The sequence below is a fragment of the Pygocentrus nattereri genome, chromosome 5, assembly GCF_015220715.1.
Source record: "Pygocentrus nattereri isolate fPygNat1 chromosome 5, fPygNat1.pri, whole genome shotgun sequence".
Classification (NCBI taxonomy): Eukaryota; Metazoa; Chordata; class Actinopteri; order Characiformes; family Serrasalmidae; genus Pygocentrus; species Pygocentrus nattereri.
Window position 1 is genome coordinate 8,515,211 of NC_051215.1, and position 25,155 is coordinate 8,540,365.

General features: G+C 38.0%; 1 protein-coding gene across 2 annotated transcripts in view; it reads right to left on the minus strand.

Annotated features, from left to right (window-relative positions):
• The window catches only part of smoc2 (SPARC related modular calcium binding 2), a 70,633-nt gene that overhangs the window by 7,161 nt on the left and 38,317 nt on the right, over positions 1 to 25,155 (minus strand). Inside the window, exons 6-9 of one of the 2 annotated variants that reach the window (XM_017695368.2) lie at positions 23,709 to 23,792; positions 21,928 to 21,999; positions 16,351 to 16,537; positions 12,714 to 12,796 (exon numbers count right to left, since the gene is read on the minus strand). In XM_017695368.2, coding sequence (XP_017550857.1) covers positions 12,714 to 12,796; positions 16,351 to 16,537; positions 21,928 to 21,999; positions 23,709 to 23,792 — 426 coding nt within the window. The remainder of the gene's footprint in view (positions 1 to 12,713; positions 12,797 to 16,350; positions 16,538 to 21,927; positions 22,000 to 23,708; positions 23,793 to 25,155) is intronic. The other variant, XM_017695369.2, reaches the window with a different exon arrangement.

Consider the following 25,155-nt stretch of genomic DNA (forward strand, 5'->3'; position numbering starts at 1 on the left):
CTGCTACTTTTTCCATTATTAACACTACATACCAAAACTCAGAAGACAGGCGTAGGCTCAGTGGTCATTTTGAATAATAAATCAATTCTGTATTTGTGTTGTAGACATCGTAACCGCTGGTTTCTATCATCACCACTGTGAGAAAAGTCAGTAAGTTTCTCTAGAATGTAAAATTTCACATCTACAGTCATCATCATCAACAAGTTATTGCAAAACCAGCAAAGAAAACATTCTCATTTATTAAACAGATTGTAAAACGCTAGGTGTCCCCAAACTTTGGGCATGGAGTGCAGTCTTTATGGCTTTTCAGAGAGCAGCTGGACCCAAGGCTATCAACCCAGTGCTTTCATTTACCATTACCAGCAGCCTGCCAGGGAAAACATCATCAATAAACAAACCATAGGGTGAAGAAACTCCAACTGGAACAACCCTAATGATAGTAATGGAGTGGATGGCTGTTTAATTGCAGCTAGGAGGCTGAGGGTGGGGGGTGTGGATTTCCAAAGGGGGGGGGGATTTCTCCCTGAAGCTTTTTCTTGTTCTCACACTCATCGTTTTGCCTTTCCAACTCTTTATACCATCCCAGTCAAAAGTTTGGACACTCTTTACACATGGCTTTTCCATATTTTCACCATTTTTATGGCATCAGTAGAGATACTGAAACTATATAATAGCATATCATCGCTATTGTGACAAAACCCTGCGCCTCTAAAATGGTAACTTCACAGAAGGAAACATGTTTTTAACTTTGAATGGAAGTTGATGGAACAAGATTTATTTTAAAGTAATTTTGGAGCATTCACTCATCATGACACCTTAACAAATGGCAATAATCTATCTGTAATCTGAATACTGTCTTTTTCTGTAACTATAACAGAATCTAGTCATCTCTTTTTTGAATCCCAACATGTATTCCATTACTGCCCTGTCTGCTTTAAGTTCTCTTAAGGGGCTTTATTAGCAGCCACCTGGAATACTTTTTCAACAGGCTTAAAGAAAATACACATATGCTACTGGCTATGTGTTCGGAGGGGGTGGGGTTTACTAAACAATTCAGTTTAAAAATGCTTTGAAAATTCAGACTAGGCATCAACTTCACCGCATACATTTGTCTCAAATGTACACTAAGGTAATACATTTTCACATGGAAAAAAAAACATAATGGTCTTAGGCTTTTTTCCCAACTAGGTCATTTGCTAAAGTCGGAACCAGAGTTTGGCTTTTTTCTGATATTGTATCTTTTTCATTGGGCTTGGATGATTTCAGAATGCAATGGCTAAAGTGAACCAGGTCAAACATGTGGGTGCTTGTTTATTGGTCAAATTTTCCAGGCATGCAAGCACACGGTTACACTCACAAATTGCCACCATTTGAGTTAAAAAGCCATTTAAGCAGTAACACGATGTTTTTATGTATCTCAATCAAAGCAATAATACTAAACCATGCTTGACATCTGCTTCTTTATGATAGCTTTGTCATTTTGAACTTAACCGGTTGCAGGTGTAACATGTTTTGAGATTTTTGCCGAACCGTCCACTATTTATTTGCGTGGTAAAGACGTGAGTATGGGTGGAGTATTCACACTTCAACCAACCAAACTAAAAAAGTTTAACAGGTCTACACCAAATAAAGTGGGTGTGAAAGCGCCATTAGACACAAACTGATCTATCAATGCACCACCCACTAAATTTCTTTCATAGCAATTGTTGCTGGGTTAGAAAAGCCTGACAGAATTTTGGCAGAAATCCCATTCAATGAGAGATTTTTTTGTCAAAACCCCTAAATTCAGAGTGTTATTAAATATATCATTAAATAAATATTCAAAAATATTTCTTTTGTATGCGTCTGAATTTTGTCACTCTGGTAAGGTAGATCTGTAACTGAGTTAACGAGGCATGGAGGTAAAAGTAAATGTCCTAAATCTAAACATCTGGTTTAGATTAACTACAACAACACAGCCCTGCTTCGAAATCTCAATGTCATGTAGCCACTCTAAACTCCAACCTACATTCCATTTGAAGGCAAAGCATGAACAGGTCAAGAATTTAAGCACAAGCCTTTTAATCAGAATGTCTTTAAGATTATCAAAGACGTGTCTAAAGACTTGTCAAAGGCATGCCTAAAAATATTCAGACAGCCCTACTTTTAGGTGCACCTATTGATGACACAGGTGTTCAAGTGGGCAGGCACAGTAATAATCTGCATAGAGAGCATTGCTAGAATGGGAAGCTCTAACCTCAACTCAATGCCAAGTGTCAGCTAAAGGGGAGCTAAAAGCTCTGGAGCAGTGGAATTGCATTTTCTACAGTGATCAAGCTCCATCCTGTCCCTTTGGGATGAGCTGGAGTGGCCTTTGGTATCCAGAACACATGAAACATCAGTATCTGACCTCACTAATGCTCTTGTGGCTGAATGCAATCAAATTCCAACACCCAGTGTATCCACTGCAGAACAATAGAGACTGTTTCTGCAGCAAAGATGCAAAAACTCCCCATTAACACCCTTGCTTTCAGAAAAAAAAAACATTGGATTAGCAGATGTCTATAGACTATTGGATGCATACTGTACAATCAGATGCATCCAAACTAACTGGTATTGCACATCCATCACTTGGTGGTCCTAGATGACATAATGTGCGTGGGGGTGGTGGGTGAAGGCTGAAGTGTTTACAGCTAGACCCCAAGGCTAGATTCTCTGGTGTTGGAGATAATTGTATGGTACAGGCTTCTCCAACAGGTGTGTGAGGCAGATGGAGGCAGATCCTTCAGTAAACACACATCTCCTAGACCCATGCGCAGATACGTAGAAGGTAGAAAGGTTTAATAGAGTAGGTCAGTGGAGGCCTCACGTATTTTGAGCTGTTCAAGAAATGCTGCGAGGCTTTATGGGGCCGGAGCTTCAGTCGTAGTCTGTTCTCACGGGCCGAGGTCCAATAAAAGATCTCACCCACCTGTTCATGTGGGAGTTAGGCTACATTCTTACTTCTCTGCTTTAAAAAGAATGTCTAGCCACTCCCTCACAATGAAAACCATCCCCTCTCATAGTCAGTGCTTTATGGTGCCTTCAACCTTGAGTTCTGGTTAGTAAATCTTACACAGAACAAGTTTGGGTTGGACAAGGAAAGTTCAGATGAGGTAGTGCTTAAAATGCAGAAGTCCAGATTTAATATATTTACTTTTATGCCATTTGGAAGATACTCTTATCCAGAGTGTCTTATAATTTTACATTATACACAGGGAGGCGAAGGTGGTGTTAGGAGTCTTGCCCAAGGACTCTCATTGGTAAAGTGCAGTGTGCTTGCCCAGGCAGGGGACTGAACCCCAGTGTTGAAGGTAAAGGTGTTACCCACTACACTATACCAAATACTTTTAGTTAAGGTCCCTTATTAGAATTTATTAGAATTTACAACCATTTGTCACTGTGTTTTCACACTGTGAAATTAGACCTCTTCATTTAACCCATCCGTGCAGTGAAACACCCACATACATGCACACTAGTGAACACACACACTAGGGGGCAGTGAGCACACTTGCCCGGACCAGTGGGCAGCCCTATCCACGGCACCCAGGGAGCAATTGGGGGTTAGGTGCCTTGCTCAAGGGCACTTCAGTCATGGACTGTCAGCCAAGGGGATCGAACCGGCAACCTTCCTGTCACAGGACTGGTTCCGTAACGTCCTTATCTTAATTGACATAAGCTATTCATAAATACTCATAGCAGTATTCATTTTGGAACACTATTTAATGATTATGTATGTCATAAAGTCCCTAAGTAGGTGGTCTTTAAATAAAGTGAGGACTTTTTTCTTTCTGCGAAATTTAAGTTGGCTGGACAAAGTTGTTGCTATGAATCCCCAGGTGGTTGTTAAATTGTTGCTAGGCCACTACAATGATATCACAGGTGGTTGCTAAGGTGTTGCTAAGCCATTACAATGGTATGACTGGTGGTTGCTAAGGTGTTGCTAAGCATTGCTATGGTATCCTCAGTGGTAGCTAAGGTGTTGATAGGCCAGTCCTTTGGTATCCTACACTGCTAATGACTGTTAAGCTGTTACCATGTTTTCCCAGGTGGTTGCTAATATGTGTGCATATATATGTATACGCATAAGTGTCAGTGTGAAAGATGTTCTTTGTGATGTCATTCACAGCATTCCATTTGAATTTTCTCAACATTCTGCCATTTATATCGTATAGAAAAAAAATATATGTTTACCAATTGTTGTGTAAAAACTGTAGGTGTGATCAAAAGCACAAGTGCACTATTATCATATAGGCTCTATAATATTTCAAAGGTTCTAGCTCTACTTTGATCCATGAAAATGGTACAAAAAAGTGTAAAATGAGAAAATGAAGCACAGTAAGATGACTTTGTCAAGCCAATTTCAATACATCATGCTTTTGTTATGTCTGGCAATAATTGTAATTTCTAGGATTTAAAAAAATAAACAACAGATTTTTTGTGTCAACTTTGTACTCTTCATTATGGAATAGAATGTGCCTGGGTGCACAACAGTATGTGAACTGTGTGTGTGTTTGTATGTACGTGTGTTTAAAATCCATAATAATTCCACCAGTTAAAGTGTAATTCCACCAGTACAAGGCCATGCCAGCAATCAGAAAGCAAAAGCTAAACCTTCTTCCCCTGGTCTGCTCTTTGTGTCCCTCGGGACAACACTGGGCAAACACCCCTCCACACACTGCAGCTGAGCTTTCAACACCACTGCCCCCGTTCTCCCTCTGCACCCCATAAAGCTCTCATCACCATCCTCTCAGCAGCACATGCACTGGACTGTGAGAAGCACATTTATTACCTATCATTCACAAACAGTGCGTCCAGCCTGTGGCACAGAACATGTTCATTGGCAGAATGTTCTGATGAGCTGGTGTGTTTTGTATGTGGCCAGGTGTGTGCATGCCTTCTCTGTAGGAAGACTTTGCTGTCCCAAACCTTAATTTAGTCATAGTCAATTCACACTCATTAGCTAGGTCTCCACCATATCACACAAAGCTACCAAGCTGGGAGAGTGAGGCCTAGCGTGTGATTCATTTGCCAGCACAGGGACATATATTTTAATAAACGCTCATCATTGGTTGGTGGTTAACCAGCAAGACTAAAATCAGAGATGCAACCCATCAGAATATCAGTTATTCCGGTCCTGAAATCTGATTGGCTGTGCCATGTTCAAAGCCATCATAAAATACTTTATATATGCACACCTGTCAAGTGAATTCTGTATTAATACAAAAAGTGATCCATGCATGGACTGTGGAACAAATAACTGATTTATGTGGCCAGGCATAAGCATGGATATGAAGAAAACGGCCCAAAACCATATTAAATATGCAACTGTTTGCTTAAGAACTTTTTTTAAACTAAGGAGCTGACAACTACATTTTTTAAATCTGTTAATAAAAAAGAACAAATGTCTAGCAGTATTGAAGTCATAGAGAGAAAAGGTTAATTAACAATTATTAATTGAATAAAAAAGTAACAGCCATTAAAATTAATGCATATGTTTGTATATATTCCGAACAATTACACTTTTTAGGGGCCCAGGCTAAAAGCTACTGTTACCCCAAGAGACTGGCTGTTCTTTCCATTTAATATTCTCTGTAATGTTTGCTCCATAGATAGCACACGTTTTGCGTGGTTGGCACATTGTGTTTTCTAAGCTCATTTGTTTCGTCGTTAATACCAACTGGTATAGAACCCACCTTTTTCAATAACAAAATGATCATTTTTACTACTGCTTCTCTGAAATGTGAAACAATAATAAAGCATGACATGTTTTAAAATCCCTGGCTTATTATTCAGTAACTACAGTGACTTCAATGCAAATTGGCTGAGCTAGTCTTTGTTTCTAGAATTATGTAACAAAACATTGGGCCCACTGGTGGGCACTGGCCATTTAAGGGTTAATGTCCACCTACTGCTGTGCTTATGTACTCATTCAGAGCTGTATGCATGGCAGAAATTGCTTCATGGTATCAGTATTCTTTTAATCCATTTCAAACATGTTTCTCAGTTTGATAAACCCAGCAATTCAATTAGAAACCTTTCTTTAATGGAAATGAAGTAAAACAACTGTTTTTTGTTTTTTTTTAACCAATACCATCGGCTGATCAAATGTTTCTTTTTCAGGTAACGGTTAATCAATCAATCATTTACATGCCCAAGCTAGCCATCACATTTTTTTCAAATTGATTTGCAGAATGAGAAGCAAATGCAACATCGACGAACAGCTCAACAAACTTGGAGGAGAACATTAATTCCCAATTTTGATCATCTAAGATTTCTGCATTGGCTGGTATCACTCTGGGTCCATCACCCAAAAAAAGCGAGGACAATTATGCATTGACGATAGAGGCCATGCATTCAGGAATCCGGGGCGATCCTTGCAATGCAATAATGCTAATTGTTGAGACGTAAGCTTCCATTACTTATAAGCTACATTAGGTTCATGGCATAAGTGCGAAACTAAAGAAGCAAACTTTTGACACCAAACATGTCTGGGTGCATTTCAGGTCAGGGGAAAATTGTTGTCAAAGTTTTCCCTTAAGAGTTCATTTACTGCAGACCTGAAGCTGCCAAAAGGAGACAGCGCCAAGGCTAGTGTGGAATTCTGCTAGTTAAGTCTGGATGTGCAGCTGCTGGCACCCACTGGCCCCCAGTTGCCTTCAGCAGCCTCCATGCCCCGTGATCAACCAGCCATGACCATTAGATCTGCTCTGTGCACGGCACCTGCGGAAAAGCTACTGGCAAGAGAGACGGGTGCATAAACACACACGCACACACATACGTGTACAGGGAACAGAGAGAGCTCTGTTCATTAACACTCTCCGTTAATGACATGTTTGCGAAGGCGTACGGCAGAAAACTAGTAAAACAGAGTGGGGAAAGCCCAGGGCCAAGCTAAGACATTAGCAAGCCAAAGTACAACACAGAGATCCAGAGGCTAACAGCCTTTTCTTTCCATCCCAGCATCTGTGGAAGGCACAGTGAAACGCTCTACTGGCTGATTTGTAGTGACTGTCAACTAATCATTCCCTAATAAATAAAGAACCTCAGAAAACACTTGACTATAGATCTTAGTTAACTAGTTTGCACATTTTTTGGAACTTTTAATTTTGCTATATATGTTATTGAGAATGTTTTTATCACATTCGTCAAGCATGGCTGACTACAATTTAGCACGGCAATGCCTCAATAAGCTTTTTTACATGTGACAATACTTAGTATAAGTACTACTTTGTACTGCAACATACAGTGTTACTGAAAATTATTTTTAGCATGAAATGCCTCATACTTATGTTTATATTACCGTACTTATGTTACATTATGATACTAGTTTGTATGTTACATGAAACTTTGAATTTTCCTATAGATGCTATTAAACCCATTTCCATAACACCATTTAATGCTGGCAAGTTGCAGTTTAGCATAAAACACCTCACATAATTATGTTTTTTGTGTACATGATAAAAAATGCTACCGGGAACAAATGTGGCCAGCTACAGTTTAAGATGACAATGACTCACACACTTCCATTTTTATGTTTATATTACAATACTTACTCACAGTACGTTATTTTACAATACTAGTTTGTATGAAAACATAAATTTAGTCATAAAAGTTCCCAAACCTGTTTCTATTACAATGGTCAGTTACAATTTAACATAACACCACTGCTTTTTATATGCATATGTTACTATACACTGTCAACAAATTTGTAGCTTATTTAGATACTTTCATTTTGCTATGTATGCTATCAAGGCCATTTTTATTACACTTTTTACATATGGTCAGCTACAATTTAGCATGAGAATGGCTCATGGAGGACGCAGTATCAACGATTTTCAAAAAGAATTCAATTTTTGATTTTCAGACAACAGAACCCTTTTTCCACTTCCCCTTAGTCCATCTTAAATGAGCTTGGGCCCAAAGAAGGCAGCAGTGTTTCTAGATCCTGTTTATATATGGTTCCTTCTTTGCATGGTTAGTTTGACCTTGTTGTGCTTGTGGATGGAGAAACAGACTGTATTTACAGACCATGGTTTTCAGAATTGTTCCTGAGCCCATCCAGTGATTTCCACTACAGAATCATGCCTGTTTTTAAAGATCATGGTCAGCAAATACTGGTTTTTGGTCTGGTGTCTTACATACACATTTATGTGGATTCTCTAACTCTTTTAATGATAGGATATAATGTAGATGATAGATGATTTTACATTGAGAAATGTTTTTCTTGAATTGTTGCACAATTTGCCCATGCAGTCTGTCAGAAAATGATGAACACCTCCCTATCTTTACTCCTGAAAGACTTTCCTTCTTTTATACTCAATCATGTTATTGACCTGTTGCCAGTTAACTACCAGGTGTTATTTTTTTAGCATGACACAACTTTACCAGCCTTTTGAAACATGCTGCTGGAATCAAAATCAAAACGGGAATGTTTTTCATAAAAAAACAATACAATGTTTCAGTTTTTAACATCTGATATTTGGACTTTGTACTGTTTTCAATCAAATACATGGTGTAAATGAGTTGCATATATATATATATATATATATATATATATATATATATATATATATATATATATATATATATATATATATATATATACATATATATACACACACCCACACACACACACATATATATATTAACAGCCACCTGGAATACCATAGCAGTTACGTTACAACACCTTACAAATCACCTTCTTTACATATCATATTGAAAGTTATATTGTGTGAGTAAAACACTATTTGAAGAGTTTACATTCCAACATTCCAACATCTTAGAATCATCTTTACACATTTTGCAGGATTTGTTCTCCATTTTTTCCTTGGTCTTTAGTGCTCTTCACTCTTACTCAACACAAGCTTGTCTTTCATTGTGCTTCTATGTTGATCTAATACATTTTAGTCATGTGAACATGATGTACTCATTTGAATGAAGTAAATCCCATGCGTCGTTTCTTTCAGTAACTGATTAGCTGAGTATTTGACCCAGAGGGGCTCCCTCACACTCACAAGGTGTGAAAAAGCAAGACACGGCATTTTAGTGAAGATGAAATCTGTTTTAATTGGCTGCCCCAAACTGAAGCTGAGCAAGATTAAGCAGCTTTACTCTTTCGCCTTCAACTCTGCAAAGTGCTTGAAATGTCACAGTATTCACACGGCTGATGAAGAGCACATGAATCATGATTATCCATATACACGCACACACACACACACACACACACACACACACACACACACACACACACACACACACACACACACACACACACTCTTTATAATAGTCCTAAAGCCTGTCTTATACCCTTAACACATTTAAGCATGGTGTAGTTAATCCCATTAGCATGTGAGAAACATTAAAACATTAAAGGCTGCTTTTGTTTGGTGGGTAATTTTGGGATTTGTGGAGGGATGAACATGCAATTTTTTTAAAAAGTGAAAAAATACTTTTCATGCTCAATCAATCTCAGCAGAAGAAGCATTAGATGTCTGTTTTCTCTTCATTCTTTCTCTGCCTACCCTATTTTTGCCCCTCTGGTGCATTTTTCCTCTTCATTCTGACCCTGATACCCATCCATCCACCCTCCTCCTCCCTTCTTCACATTATCTTCTCTAATCTCTCCTATCACTCATCTGCACGGCGGCCTAATCTGCTCACATTTGCCACTTGCCCAGTGAAGGGTCGCGGGAACTTTTCAGGAAAGAAGAGCATACACATATATTACAAGCTAAAAATAAGTAAGCAGCCAAAATGTAAAATTACTTTAAAGCTAAGTGAACTGACCAAGACATGCCAACAAATGTGACCTTAGCAAATGTTGTGAGGCTGGACTCCATAAGTTCCATTATCTCTTAGCAAATCGCTTACATAAGTATTGCATTGGAGTCCCTGTAGTTACTGAATAATAAGCCTTAGTATGTAATAACCTTGGGATTTTAAGGACTTAACAAATGCAGTACTAACCTATCTTTTAATTACTATACTTTTTAAAGTAACAGTTTAAAATGTAATAATATACAATTAATAACAAACAAATCAGAAATTCAGATGTGACTAATAGAGAACGTATATGAAAATATTTACAAAACACAACCTCAATAAACACTTATATAAGCTAGAATAGAAGATATTAGTCCATGAATATCCTCAATAATTACTCCTCTACACTTGAGTAGAAATGAATAGTCCATAAAATCCTCAATAAATGTTCATATAGACTAGAATAGGAGATATAAGTCTATAAACAGCCTCAATAAATGCTCATACACACAAGAATAGGCAATATTATTCTATGAATGACATCAATAAATGTTCCTATATGCTAGAATAGGAGATATAAGTTCAAAAAACTTAAATAAAAACTCCTATCCACTAGAACAGAAGATATGAGTCCAATAACAACCTGAAAAAGCACATCTACAAAGCTAGAATAGGATATATTAGTCCATAAACAACCTCAATAATTACTCTCATACACTAGAATAGAAACTATTGGTCCATAAAACACCTTGGTAAAAACTCATACTGGTTAGAACAGGAGATATTAGCCCATACACTACCTTAATAACTGTTCTGATAGGCTAGGAGATATTAGTCAATAAAAAACTTAAATAAACACTCTTAGAGTAGACTAGATACTATTAGTCCATAAAAAGCTCGGTAAATGCTCACACTTGCTAGAATAGGAGATATTAGTCCATAAATGACCTCAATAAACACACCTATCCATATTGCCTTGATATCTCTATTTGTGATTTACTACTGTAAAGCATGTAGATGTAAGTTGATCAAAAACTGCAAACAAAGGCAAACTGAAACGTGAGAGTTACATATAACAAAGACAAGAATAGAAAGCACCTGGGAAAGGAGGTCTAACAAACTACACACAGGTAGGAAGACTACTAATGAGGCAGGGCTACCTGCGAAAAGACAGAAGAGGCCAGAGCCAGGACCTTAACTTTAAGGTCATCACTTTAACATCACTTTAGATTAGTAGCTGCAAAAACAACTTAAGTCAGTTGTAAATCACTATCAAGTAATGGCTTCTATCTCAGAACTTAATATGTTAATTAATGACGCATAACCCTAAAGACTTCATTACTTCATGAATAGCAACTTTTGAATTAACATCTATGCGATGTCTCACAAAGTTTCATTATTATAGTGATAACAAAGTTTCATATATATTTTACAAAGCTAATATTGCTTCCAAACAGTTGGCCTGCAGTGTATGAATACACCCCACAGGCACACCTGGATGGCTGTTGGTAATGAGGTGATAAGCCTGCTGGTTCGCCTTTATTTCAGCAGGTTTTACATAATCTGTTTGTCAAAAACTCACCGCACAGGAGGCATTGCACCATTAACCATAATGAGGGCAGTGGCAAATACACACACATACACACAGGTACAAACACAGCTGTAAAAGTGCACAGGCATACCCATATCAGCACACACTGGAACCGGGCATCAGGGTGTGAAGTGCAGTGAAGCATTTGTAGCAGAAATATGAGAGAACAGGGCTGAGAACAGCGGAACACAACTGTTTTATATTATTCACAGATTATCACCCACAAATCACAATCATGCTACGCCAATGCGGCTGGTGCAGAGTTCGAGGCATGGAAACATACATACACACAGGGTTGTTGTTATACACAGCCAGCATGTGGAGTCATGGGTCCTGTATGTTTTATGTTAATGTATCTACCTACATCTATATGCAATAATATATATATATATATATATATATATATACACATACATATATATATATATATATGTTTCATTCTACAATGGCCTATAAGTATTACATATTACATCCATATGTATATAAGTGTGTGTATATATATATATATATATATATATATATATATATATATATACACCAAAGAGGAAATGACCATCGTGATGGTTACCAGTGTAAAGTTATAAAAGACAGGCTTTCTCACAGAATGAGGGTTTGTTAATGTCAATGGCATGTGCAACCTGCACATCTGTGAAAGCACCATTAATGATAAGGAGGCAGGATATGCTGCCATTTAGACAACAATACAATGTCAAGCCTTTTTTTCTAGCAATACCAACAATTTAATATCTGGATTGGCTCAATCATTAAATAAAAAATGATGGAAATTATTTGTGAAAACAAGAAAGTCTCATTACTTTTTACAGCACTGATGTTCTTTTGTATTCTATGTTATGTAATGTTTTTACTAGAAGGAAATGGTTTTAATCCATTTGCTTAGAAGCCTAATACAGCATAAATACATACATTTGTATGAAAAATGTGGGTACCCATGGCTAAATTGCATTTAATTGATTTTTCTAGGTGAAAATAAGTTAACACATCCTCTGCTGAGAACACACATCTACACATTTTAATACACAATTACTATTTATTTGCTACATTTGATATATTAGAAAAAGAAATAAAACAGAAAATGTGACCTGTGCAAAAGGCACATTTTCCAAAATTGCAAATTGTAAAGAATAATAATTTGTCCCATATATCATATTTAAATTAAGTAAGTACTTGTGCGTAACAGGAATGGTCAATGTTTAGCTCTAACCTTAACCTCAATAACCAAAGATAAATGGACCATTTTATTGGTTCTTGACATTAACCCTGTTATCCTACAAAGTCAGGACATACAAACACACACATATACACACAGACACACACTCACCCTGCAGATGTCTGTTCCTGTAATGATCTTTGGGTTTGTTGGGATGGGCCCTCGCATTGCCGTCACATTTTGGCTGCTCATATCTGTGAGGACAAAAGCACACAGAGCGTTATTGTTTTCCATGTACAACTGAATGAAGGAACATTATACTCAAAATCCACAGACAATGTTGAAATAAAATCCAGTGGTCTAAATCAGCTTAGAAATAACAAAGCATTGCAAACCTCAGGCTAAGTCTACGGCTTATTAAAACATTGAGATGCCACCCACTGACCTAAAAATCAGTTCCAGTTGCAACTTAGGCCTCAAGGAGACAATCGACTAAGCATGCTCTATTGGACTCTTGCTTTGTGATCGCATCACGTTGTGAAATGAAAAGCAAGAGGATCGAGAATTTCACAAAGCTTAAAGTGTGGGACATTTTTGTGTTTCCTGTTCAAATATTTCATTGTGATTGCAATGACACAGCAAAATAGTATAGTGGGCTAGCATATAAACAAATGGGCACATTTACAAAAATTCATAAAATACAATCCGTTTTTGGGGTAAAAAGGAAAGGACATTAGATCCAGTATTTTCTAGGGTTTTTAATGTGGTACAACACCAACTTAGTGCTATTTTTCTTTTTATTCAATGCAATTTTTGGACTATTTTCACAGGTCACAGTTTTTAAGCAACCTGGAATACCTTAGCAATGGCTTAGCAACACATGAGCAACCTCCTAGGATAACATAACAAAGAGCCTCATTCTTAAGAACCTCTTCTTGTCTTAAAACCCACTTTTTCAGTTTTTCACGAATATTCTGACATTCTGAATACTGACATTCACCAGTATTCTCTTATTTGGAATTTGTTCTTAGGTAAGAACACAATACAGAGCACAAAGGTGCGAACAATTCTGCATTCTTGCAAGAAAACATCATGAATCTGATGTAGACTTTTTCTTAGGACCTTTCACAAGAACAAATTTAAGAAAAAACATGCCCTAGCAACAACTTAGCAACCACTTGGGATACCGTAGCAATGCCCTAGCAACACCTTAGCAACCACTTGGGGCGCAATAGCAATGCCCGAGCAGCACCTTGGCAACCACCTGGGATACCATAGCAGTCATCTGGCAACACCTTGGCAACCACCTGTGATACCATAGCAATGTCCTAGCAACACCTGAACAACCACCAGTGTACCATAGCAATGCCCTAGCAACACCTGAGCAACCACCTGGGATACCAAAGCAATGCCCTAGCAATACCTAAGCAACCACCTGGGATACCATAGCAATGCCCTAGCAACATCTTAGCTACCATCTGGGATACCATAGCTATGCCCTTGCAAAACCTGAGTAAGCACATTGAAATACCACAGCTATGCCCTTGCAATACCCGAGTAAGCACTTGGAATACCATAGCAATGGTCTAGCAACATCTGAGAAACCTGTTGTTTGATTTTATTTGCAAACTTTCCCCCATATAGTTAACATGTGATATCCTAATGACAACCATTGCAATTCTTTATTGTATAGGAGAGTGAATGAGAGAACAAGCATTCAATTAACTGCACAACACAGTGGTGATCACATACATGCACAGGTGTGTGCTGGTGTTCAGAGAGAAACAGATCTGGCCAAAGAAACAGAAAAAAAAATTGAAAGAACATGAAAGAAAGAAAGAAGGTCTGACAGAAAGCAAGAGAGCATAAGCAGTACAAGTAAAAGAGGACGTATGAGACACAGAGAAGTATTCATGATTCTGCTTGGAAAATGAACAAGTTCCAATTGCTGATGGGGGACCTGGCCAAGTCAGACCCAGAAGAGGGGAACGAGAAAGAACAGAGATGGATAGATAGAGAAGGAGAGAGTGAGAGAGTGAGAGAGAGAGAGAGAGAGAGAGAGAGAGAGAGAGAGAGAGAGAAAAGCAGAACTCATAGGTGCACTAATGTGCAGTCTGGCACTCTGCCTGGGGCTTTGTTAACTCAATACTGCAGTGAGCAGAGTTCCACAATTCACAGCATTACTCCACAACTCTCCCATGCCTCATTAAAGGAGGACCTGCTAAGCACACTCTCAGCTATCCTCCCTGCTAAGCTAGAGTCACTGACCTTGACACATACATAAACTCATACACACATACATAGCAGCATTACCATAATAAGGAGTCATATTTGCACCACTCAACTCAAAAACACAACATGATTTGCCTGTGTAGCACTCAAAGTGCAACAACTCTGATTCTAGCTTGAATCTATTCTATCAAGGACTAAAAAGCTGTTCCTAGTGTTTTCTGATTGGCATAAAAGTGAAAAAATACTAAATCAGACAGGGCCAAGTGTAGAGCCCTGAGGGACCCCATAGACTTTGATTTTGGACCACACCGCAAGCTGAATAATAGGCCGTGCCCCGGGAGTATATTAGATGTACTGTAAGTGAAGAGGTTGACTTGCACCTAGCATTTTAAAAGGCAGGAAGGGGGTTTCCTCTTTCAACACTCAAGAAGTGCTTCTTAAGGATGCCAAAAGGTTAATGTATTGTAGGTCTGTTCACAATAATGGTAGGCAACATGACTGATATGTGAATTGTTTGCCTTGGAAGTGTTATTTGAGAGATTTGTGAAAGTCAAGTATGGCCATGACTAATAATAATATTACCAAAATTTTTGTAGTAGTCATAAATTGTCCAAAAACAGCAAAACTAACTCATTGGAGGAAATCAGCTTAGCAGAGTCCGTTCCAGTAGCTGTGTAGGCCTTCCTGTAAAAGTGTACCTTAAGTTCTCATTAAAAATCTCAAAGGACTGGGCAGGTATGAGGTTTGACGAAGTGGTCTGGTAGCAAAGGTTATAAGGGGACAAAGGACAAGCTCACATTGTGAAGGTTTTCATTCAATGAATATGCAGAAATTGCTTTTGAATGGATAATACATTTCATGCCAGCTACATTCTAGAACATCATTAGAACCTAAGAGTAGTGTGAGCTGTCTGTCTGGTTCTGCTCTCCATGTACAGGTACAGTACAAGGTATTTTTGAGTGGGATGTAAAAGTGCATAAGTAAAAATGTATGACTTACTTGTCAGTAACAGGGTTTCCAATGACTATGTTATCGATCTGATTGATAACTGACTGAAACTAAGCTCCAGTTTTTGAAATGAAAATGTTGTCCTGAGGAAGATGTAGGTTTCCCAGGGTGCTTGATATCATGCCTACTGTTAATGTTGGTGTAAGAAATAGCATGTAAATTGAAAACAGAATGGGGACCACAATTTACCCCTGTGGAACCCCTTCAGGCAACTGGGGACAACCTAGATCTGGAAGCTCTAGACATAGTGAAATTAAGTGCTCTCTCTTAGAGAGGTAAGATAAAAACCATGTGAGGATCTCATGTAGCCTGGACATCCAAAAGTCTTGAGGTTTCCATGGTTCAGTGTATCAAAAGCAGCATGACAAACGAGAGCAGAGGGAGATCCAGTGTTGGCAGTTGAAGAGGGGATTATGATCTGTTTTTAGTACCTCCACTATGTTAAGATTTGTAACCATGTATCTCTGCCTAGCTGTAGTGTTATTGCATCTGTGTAAGTTTGGCAAGGGGTTTACAGGCTCCAGGTTTTTCAAAGGGATTGAGGCATTGGACTGGAGCTTTTACTCACCTGGTGGAGGTGCCAGGTATGGGCCGCCCGGTATCTACTAGAACACACCAGCAGTAGCCTGTAGAAGGATGACACTGGACTGGCTTATACAGGCCACCTTGAGCACACTCTGGAACAAACACCGCCTCATTCTTATGCTGTCTTGCCTCTTCTTGGGCTGTTAGCTGCTCTTGATCACAAGAAGAAGCTATAAGATGGACAGAGAGAAAAAGAGTCTTCTTTACCTTTTGGTTTTTGAACAGACTGAATGCATTTTGTGTTTAAAAATGAGGCAGAAGAATGAGCAGGGAGGAGCGCAAACCCGAAATGGGAGAGCATTGAGAAGTGACGGTATAAATTCACTACAAGATGAATGATGTTTAACAGTTCCCTGCTGTGAGAAGAGGCCAAGTGTCTGTGTTTGCTCTGGAGAAAGAAAGCAACTGAGAAAGAGAGAGAGAGACAGAGAGCGTGACTAAGAGTAAAATGGTCACTTTACACTAGCCTTGTAATAAAATATAAGTTACATTTTATGAGGCTTCATTAGTGGTGTAACTAGGATCTTATGAGCCCCAGTGCAAAAATAATTAATGTCCCCCCAACATCACCCCACCATACAAAAAAGTATATTAAATTAAAAGAAAAATTACCATAAGATTTGCATGTTTGTTTATTATTGTTACGTCTCAATGAGTTGGTACTCTCAAGGCACATCACTCCACCCGCTAGCATCTAATGCATTCGTATGCTATATGCCATTGGAATAAATTTCAGGCTGAGAGATTTGTTTTTTTCAATTGGTGTGGCTGCACTGTGTTCTAGTTTAGTTGATCTTTCAATCTAAAGGTCTGGATGGTCGAACTGAAAGGTCAGGCTAAAATTTCCTGCTACTTCCTATGGGCAGTCCATGCCCTGTGGGGCCCAATAAAAGGAAAAACTGGAGGCCAGTTACCATGGGCCCCAATGCAACTGCCCACCCTGCCACCCTAGTTATTGGGCTTCTTTTCACTTTCAGCCGGGTATTGAGAATTGTTGTACTTTTCTGCCTTTTGGCTTAAAATGAGCTACAAAATATGTTATTTTTCATGTTACACAGAACTCTGTAGTGCAACATTACATCCCTCAGCCTCATCTGTTAGACAGAATTGATGATTTTATATCATGTTCATGTTTTCGTCCTCTCACTACAACACCCAACACCCTTTGGGAATCCCTGTGGTGCCAACCTAGCCAGAGTGCTAAACCGGCCACTGAATAATAAGATAAAAACATACAAAACTGAGCATCAATTTAATTCTTACCTCAGTTACAAAAACAAAATTGTCAAAGAAAACATTGATTGCATCTTTATTCATCACAAAATAGACATTTTTGACCTTTTCAACTGGAGAAAAAAAATCCAAACTGAGGTGAGGTATTTAGTTAGCCAGCTAACTTTAGCTTTTGGCTTGTTTGCCTCCTCATTTCTATAGTTTGAGTAACTCATTCTCTTCAGTGTAATAATGATTTAAGGACAAGCTACCGCAGTTATATGTTTAAGATCTGTAGCTTCTTAGCAGTAACATTAGCTGTCTGATTTCTTTCTGCATTAGCCAGGTAGCAACAAAAAAGCTATTTTTAAATGCCACAACTGCCATGTTAGAGCATGAGTGGCTGTATTTCAGCCATTTTTGACCAAACAGCATGTTTTGATGAGCTACAGGACAGCAAGGTTTGTTATGAGACTAACTGAATGACAGCTGAAATCTTCATGTTACCAGACTACAACTTCTATCTCTCACATACACATACAAATATACATATCCATAGACACATGACAGAGTATGGTGGTCTGAGAGAAGCAATAAAGATAGACAATGGACAAAAGAAGCAGAATAGGGGGCAGTATTGTTGGATAGTGCGAGTCAGAGACAGTAAAAGGAGAGAAAGAGAGAAAGAGCACACTCCCAGCCCCTAACCAACATCAATATTTACATAGAAATGTGGGTACATGTGCATGTGAAATGTTTTGGCCTGAGCGAAACCACTCGTATTAGGCAGTTAAAGGAAAAAATCCAACTTACACAGCTTACAAAGGCAAGAAATCAACCTTACAGTTTTTCTTCTTTCCCTAAACATTGTCAGTCAGCCAAGAAGTGAAAGCTTATACTACACCTAGTAGCCTCAAAAGAATTGATCTTACAATTGCTTCAATGAGTACAGTTGTTAATCTCAAACAGACTTGGTTATATGGTTTGAAACACTGTACTGTTAGCTATAAATATATATTTCCCTCCAGTATATCATACAATATCAGAAACCATATAATAAGGTCTATTTAGTCATGCGGTTTGCACTAATTAGTAAGTATATCTAGTGATAACATTTCAATATAAGGGGACATTATAATGCCCTTGTAATATGCTTATTAAACCTTAACAAGCAAGGATTCTGCTTATTCCAACATAATCACGCAAACAAAGGGTGAAATAAGCATTTTCAAGACCACTTTTATTTATTTATTATGCATCAATAATCTTACACCATTATAGCCTTGAGCTATTATAAAGCCAATAATTGGTATCTGGCTCCTTATTACTAAATTATTAAGCAGTAACTAGAGTGAAATAAGACTTCAACACCATAAATTAATGGTTTCAGTCTTGTCTCAAGGTAAGGAGGGCTTTCCTTGAGACTTGTCAAGTGCAAGGCCTCCTTCGTTTATTGCATTTGAAAATAAAGTGTTAAGCTATAATATTAATAAGAGCACTTCAAGTGCTCTGGAAAATGCTTAATTCAACCTAATTGCAAGTTAAGAATACAGTAATAAGCAGCCTATTAATTACCAACTATTGGCTTATAAATGGCTTAATAAGAGCACTCAATGTGTTCTGGAAAATGCCTAATACACTGTAGTTACAGGTTAAGTAAGTAGTAATAAGCAGCTTATTAATAATAAACGACTGTCTTGTAAAGGCTTAATAAGACTACTCAGTGCTCTGAAAATGCTTAATTCACCCTAGTTACAAGGTAGTTGTAATAAGCTGCATATTCATTATCAACTACTGTCTTGTAAAGGCTTAATAAGAGCACTCAAAATGTTCTGGTAAATGTTTAATACGTTCTAGTTACAGGTTAAGGAAGTAGTAATAAGCAGCCTATTCCTTACCAACTACTGGCTTATAAATGGCTTTATAAGAGCACTTAAAGTGTTCTGGAACATGGTTAATTCACTTAAGAAAGTAGTAATAAGCGGCCTATTAATTATAAACTACTGTCTTGTAAAGGCCTAATAAGACTACTCAGTGCGCTGAAAATGCTTAATTCACCCTAGTTACAAGGAAGTTGTAATAAGCAGCATATTCACTTCTCATACTGTCTTGTAATGGTTTAATAAGAGCACTTAAAGTGCTCCGGAACATGGTTAATTTACTCTAGTTACATGTTAAGGATGTAGTAATAAGCAGCCTATTAATGACCAACTGCTGGCTTGTTAGGGTTATTAAATGCCTTACAGGCATTTGTCCCCCTATAATGAAGTGGCATTCGTCCCCCCCTATAGTGAAGTGTTATCTAACTAGCCATATTTACTTGTTAGCTACACTGGCCTCATAGCTTCAGTGCAAAACTAAAGATGCAAACTTTGGACACCAAACATGTCTTTGTTGAATGACTGCATTTGGTGTAAAGGAAGCTTTATGTAAAATAGATTTTTCACTATACTATTCCTTAACTACACTACCCTGGCTTATACATGCTCATACTCACTTCTATTCAGCCTTAAACAAGATACGTTCAAATCTGAAGTGTGCACCGCTGCAGCCTCGAATGCGTAAACGGCCCATATGGAGAACGACTTTGGACTTGAAAAGATTAGATTTCGCTACGACTGCTGCATCAGGATTCAATCATGCTCTTCTGTGTGGAAGGCTCATGCCATACCGCACTGCTCTCCAGCAACGTTTTACACCATCTCATCTGACGCCAACACACAAAAAAGAATAAACGAATTTAAAAAAGAAAAAGATGAGAGAGACTGACAGACAGACTGCTTTCCCACTCCTTCCTTCGAAATAGGGGGAGAATAAACTTCTTTCTCGTTTGTTTACTTTTATTTTGGTTTCACACATAGAAGCCAAAATTACAGGCCTCACCCTGTCTGTCTTCTCTTTTCTCTGATTCTTCATTTTTCTATCAATAACTGCTTCCTCTCTTATCCTCTTTTGCTCTCTCCCACACCGCCCTCGTTGTGATAGAAGTAATCAGTGCTAACCCACAGAGCAACTGACTAATCAAAACCATCAACACCACTTTCACAGGCTTTTTATTGGTCGTAAATCAATAAGACGTCACGATCCAACTATTCGCACACACGCAAGCACTTATGCTCACGCACACCGCGGGCATGTGTAATGTAAACATTGTGCCATAAGTAAGTATAAGCTGTATGCAATCATTTTTTCCGAATAAGATTCAATAAAGGTTTTAATGCATGCAATTAGATCAACATGTCAGAAAGCTAGTTAAGTAGAGCGTGTGGGCACTGCTGTCTGGACTATACAGAGATATTCTAAGAGCATTAGTGGCCAGTTTAGAGGAATCGGTGCGTCTCTGTCCAAACAACTAGAACGTTTATGGAGAAACAATCTGTCTTCAGGTCTATTTCATTGAAGCTGGTGGATTAACTGGAACAATATGTGAAATGTGCTTATTCATATTTTACCTTTATTTTTATTTGCAGCTGGAGAAAATAATGAATTAATGATATTTAACAACAAATGTTACAATTAATACACTTATTAGGCAAATGGCAGTGGTGTCTATTCACTCTTAGCCACATTCATAAGTTTGGTCACTCCTTTATAGACCCTCTGCATGGAAAAACGTGCTTTTTAAATGATTAGCTTTTCTTGGACGGCTTATTATGACTGGTATTTACATCAAATGTGTTGACTTAGAGCAAAGTTCATATTTTTCTATTGTCAGGCTTACATTTGAAATGTGGGTCCAATGTACTGAAAATGCTAATTAGAGGATTACAACAGGATGTGTTGACTCAAAACGACTTTTTTTGTGTTTCGAGGCGTTAATTATGCTAATGTTGTTCCATTATTCTGTCCTTGGTAACATCTGAGACTAGCATTAGCTTAGCAAGCAGACTAAAGCTGTTTCATACACCACAACCCAGGTTTAATATCTGCAGGTTCAGAGGATAAAGGCTAAAATCTGAATGAGTGGCTGGTGTTGATGTTTGGATGGGAGCTGGTTGACATAAAACCATCTAAATGCACATGTATCTTATATATTTGAAATATTACACATAAAAATGTATCATACAAACAAAAAGTATGGAAATGTATTTATTAAACAAATTCAGTAACACCTAATGTATCTGCTGGATGGGAACACTAATCCTCTGATTGACTACTATTCAGGAATAAAGTATCCTTTGTTGACTGTAGACTTCTCACTGCTGTAATCTAAATGGCAATACAGGCAATATAGAGGTCTCTCCTTGGTCTACACAAAGGTATCGTGCTGTAAAGTGCGATGTTTTGTGAATATGTGAGCAGCAAAGTGTCTGGAAAGCTGGCAATACAGCAAGAATCTACAACTCACACTGTGTCCTGGTTCTGTTCTGTCTGCTGCGCACCTGCTCTGTCCACAGAGTGGGGTACTGCGAGATGAACTCTATAGAAACAAGGCAAACACTGATGTCAGAGTGACTTTAGTGCAGCTGCTGACTTGCACTTACTCACACATGAACAGTATTAGTCAATAATGTGTACATAACTGGATGAGAATAACAGAAAACATCAAAACTAGGAAATATGAGTTTTGCTTTAAGCAAAAGGTTTTCATTTCTTTAAAGAATGTTTTCAAGCTTCTTTCCGCAGTCTTGGAATTCCCTCAAGCAGCTTCATGAGGATTGCCCTGAAAGTCCCCTGAGCAGGAGCCTTGCTGAGAACCACTTGTTGATGGAACATTTAAATATATTGCTGCTGTCAGAACAAGACCTCTTATCTTCATTTTTGCTGGTTTTCAGTTTTTGACATGAGTTGAAAGCACCCATAGTCCTATAAATTCCGTATAAATTTCATGTTGAATGGACCAAATGAAATGACCTAAAATTACTTGGAAAAATGTCTGGTTTGATTGACTTACATTAAAAGTAGAGTGAGTTTTTTCCTTCTCCTGTAAAGTTAGCGTTTTGGAGAAGCTTTTGATCCAACAACAGCGACAAATATACTTGTAAAAAAATGTAAAATGTTGGATCTGGAAAAAGCCTCACACACCAGCTTATTTGTGTTGTTGTCTTTATAATTCATTTCAAGCATTTAAACAAAACCACATTCTGTAAGGTTGAGTCGTATGTAAAAGTTTGAGCACCTTCAGTCAAATTATGTATGCAATAATTGTATGATTTTCAAAGTAAACACATCCTCTATGGGGAACAAAAAAGAAAGGCTTTTTTTTGAAAGGCACTTTTTACTGAACTAAACATAAAATATGTGTCATTGCTTTTCCACAGGCCACATTTTATTTTCCCCCAATATGTTAAATATATACATATTTCATAAATATATGCATAGTTCATATATAATCATACTTTAAACGTGTGATGTTCTCCGGTAGATGATGTTAAGTTATTTTTCACTTAGAACATCAACAAAATGTCATTTGACCAGGGGAGCACTAACTGTTGCATGTGACTGTATGTCCAAACTTTTGACTGGAACTGTAAAAGTACATGTACATATGAGGGTCAGATCAATATTCAAATGTTGTGCCCCACACTGATACTAATTTTAGAGGGGTAAAAAATCTGATAACCTACATCATTTCAGATTTTAGATTTTTGTTTTATAAAATGTAGTTTTATATTTACTGTTTTCTTCTTAAATAAACAATTGAATCCACTTAATCCTCCTCGTAACTCAGGATGTAAGTCACGTAAAATCTCGCAATAAGATGGAATGGAAAGGGCAGAGCCTACAGATTCAAGAAATGAACCATATTTTTTGCGCTGTATTATTGCAAAGAAAGAGAAACACATATAAAGATATTAAATTTGATGTGCAGGCATGTGGAACCCAAAGAGTGTGTCGCAAGCAAAACAGCTGCTAACTGGCAGCGAATTTTTAGCTTGTTGTTAATGCCAATACAAGCATAAGTCGTCAATATCAGTCAGGCTTTAGTACAAGTGTCAGACTCCAGTCCTTGCAGGCCACAGCACTACAGGCTCCATAAACATTCCCAGATTCAGCTCATAAGCTAATGAACAAGGCCTTCACAAATTGAATTCAGAGAGTTAGAGGAGGGAAAATGCTCATTTCTGTAGTGCTGTGAACTGAGTAGAGTAGCCAAGTAGACGAGCCTAACTGCCAAACGCCACTCACCTTCCTCCTCGGCTGGCGGCTGGGGGTCCATGACAAGTCCAGGAGATTCATCTGCGTTTAGAATGGAGAAGATTTGCAAGGAAACTACAATTACGAGAGTAAGCTAGACGTTCACGACATCGTTCAATAACTATTTGCACATTGCCCGGCCAAGAGAGAACAAGGAGTGTTTGTAGTGGACAGAATGCTAGAAAAACTAAAGGAAAGAGGCTGGAGGATGAAGACATTAGGAAAGAAATAAGAGAAGAAGGAGGGAAGACAATAGTGGTCATAGTCATGTGATCTCCTGGCTGAAAATCTCAAGGAACATTCCAATCATCGTTAACAGAGTAAAACACGCAATGTATGCTGTGCCCCAATTCTAGCACTAATTTGAACCAACTTTTTCAATATATGCTTACATGCTTATGGTATTATCATATAGTATACTGAAGTGCCAAATTTGAGAATAATCAAAAACTAATGTGTACTAAAGTCAGTTATTATGTATCCTGCTAATAGTCACTATTTTCCCACTGATGTGCTTTACGTCAGTGTTTTGTACAGTAAATCAATATACAAAGATTAGTCATATTATTTCTATAGTTTTTGTGTTTAGTGTAAATTTGGGACACAGCAGTTCTTTGCAAAAGTCTCCAAAACATACAGAAGGTTGATTAGTGTTTTACACCGACTTTTACAAATTCCTGTATAATTCGGTTGCTGAGAAAGCAAAGTTGTTCAGAATGTTTTGAAATAGTTCACTTTAGAGAAACTTACCACTCAGATTTCTTTACAGTGGTGGTGATAGGAACCAGGGCCTACAATGTCTACAGTGCAAATATAGCCATTGTATTTGCAACCAAAAAAGAGCAAGTGAACCAACATGTGTGTTTATATGTGTTGCTGATGACAAAACAGCAGTAAATCCAAAAAAAAAATGTTTTCTTTGGGGACTATTTTGCCTGTCACCACCCTGCATGTAATTATCTGCCATAAAAATAAAATTTAGGCCAAAAACCTTTCATAAAACCACCATTACACAATGTCTCAGGCATCACACAATGCATTCACATTCACACCATTTGGTGTAATAGCACTCTGTGAACTTTTATAGGCATTAAACTCTTCAGATGTCTGGTTCCTATCACCACCACTGTGAACGATTCTGAGCCAGTAAGCTTGTCCAGAGCACCACATTTCACAATAAAAAGCAATCTGAATGACCTTGTTTTGATCTTAATAGATGAATTAGGCTAAATAAAGGGGATTTCCACCAAATATAGGTGGAATTCTTTAATCCACTTTAAGGGAATCATATCTGAAAGCTGTGTAAGACTCAAAATACTTTCTGACCCAAATGGCTCAAAAAGCAACCTGAATTTCAAGTCCCCCCCTCTCACCCTGTTTGTTTCTTCTTGGGTAACTGTTTGCCAGCCCTCAGCTATACACGGAAAGGGCAGAAATT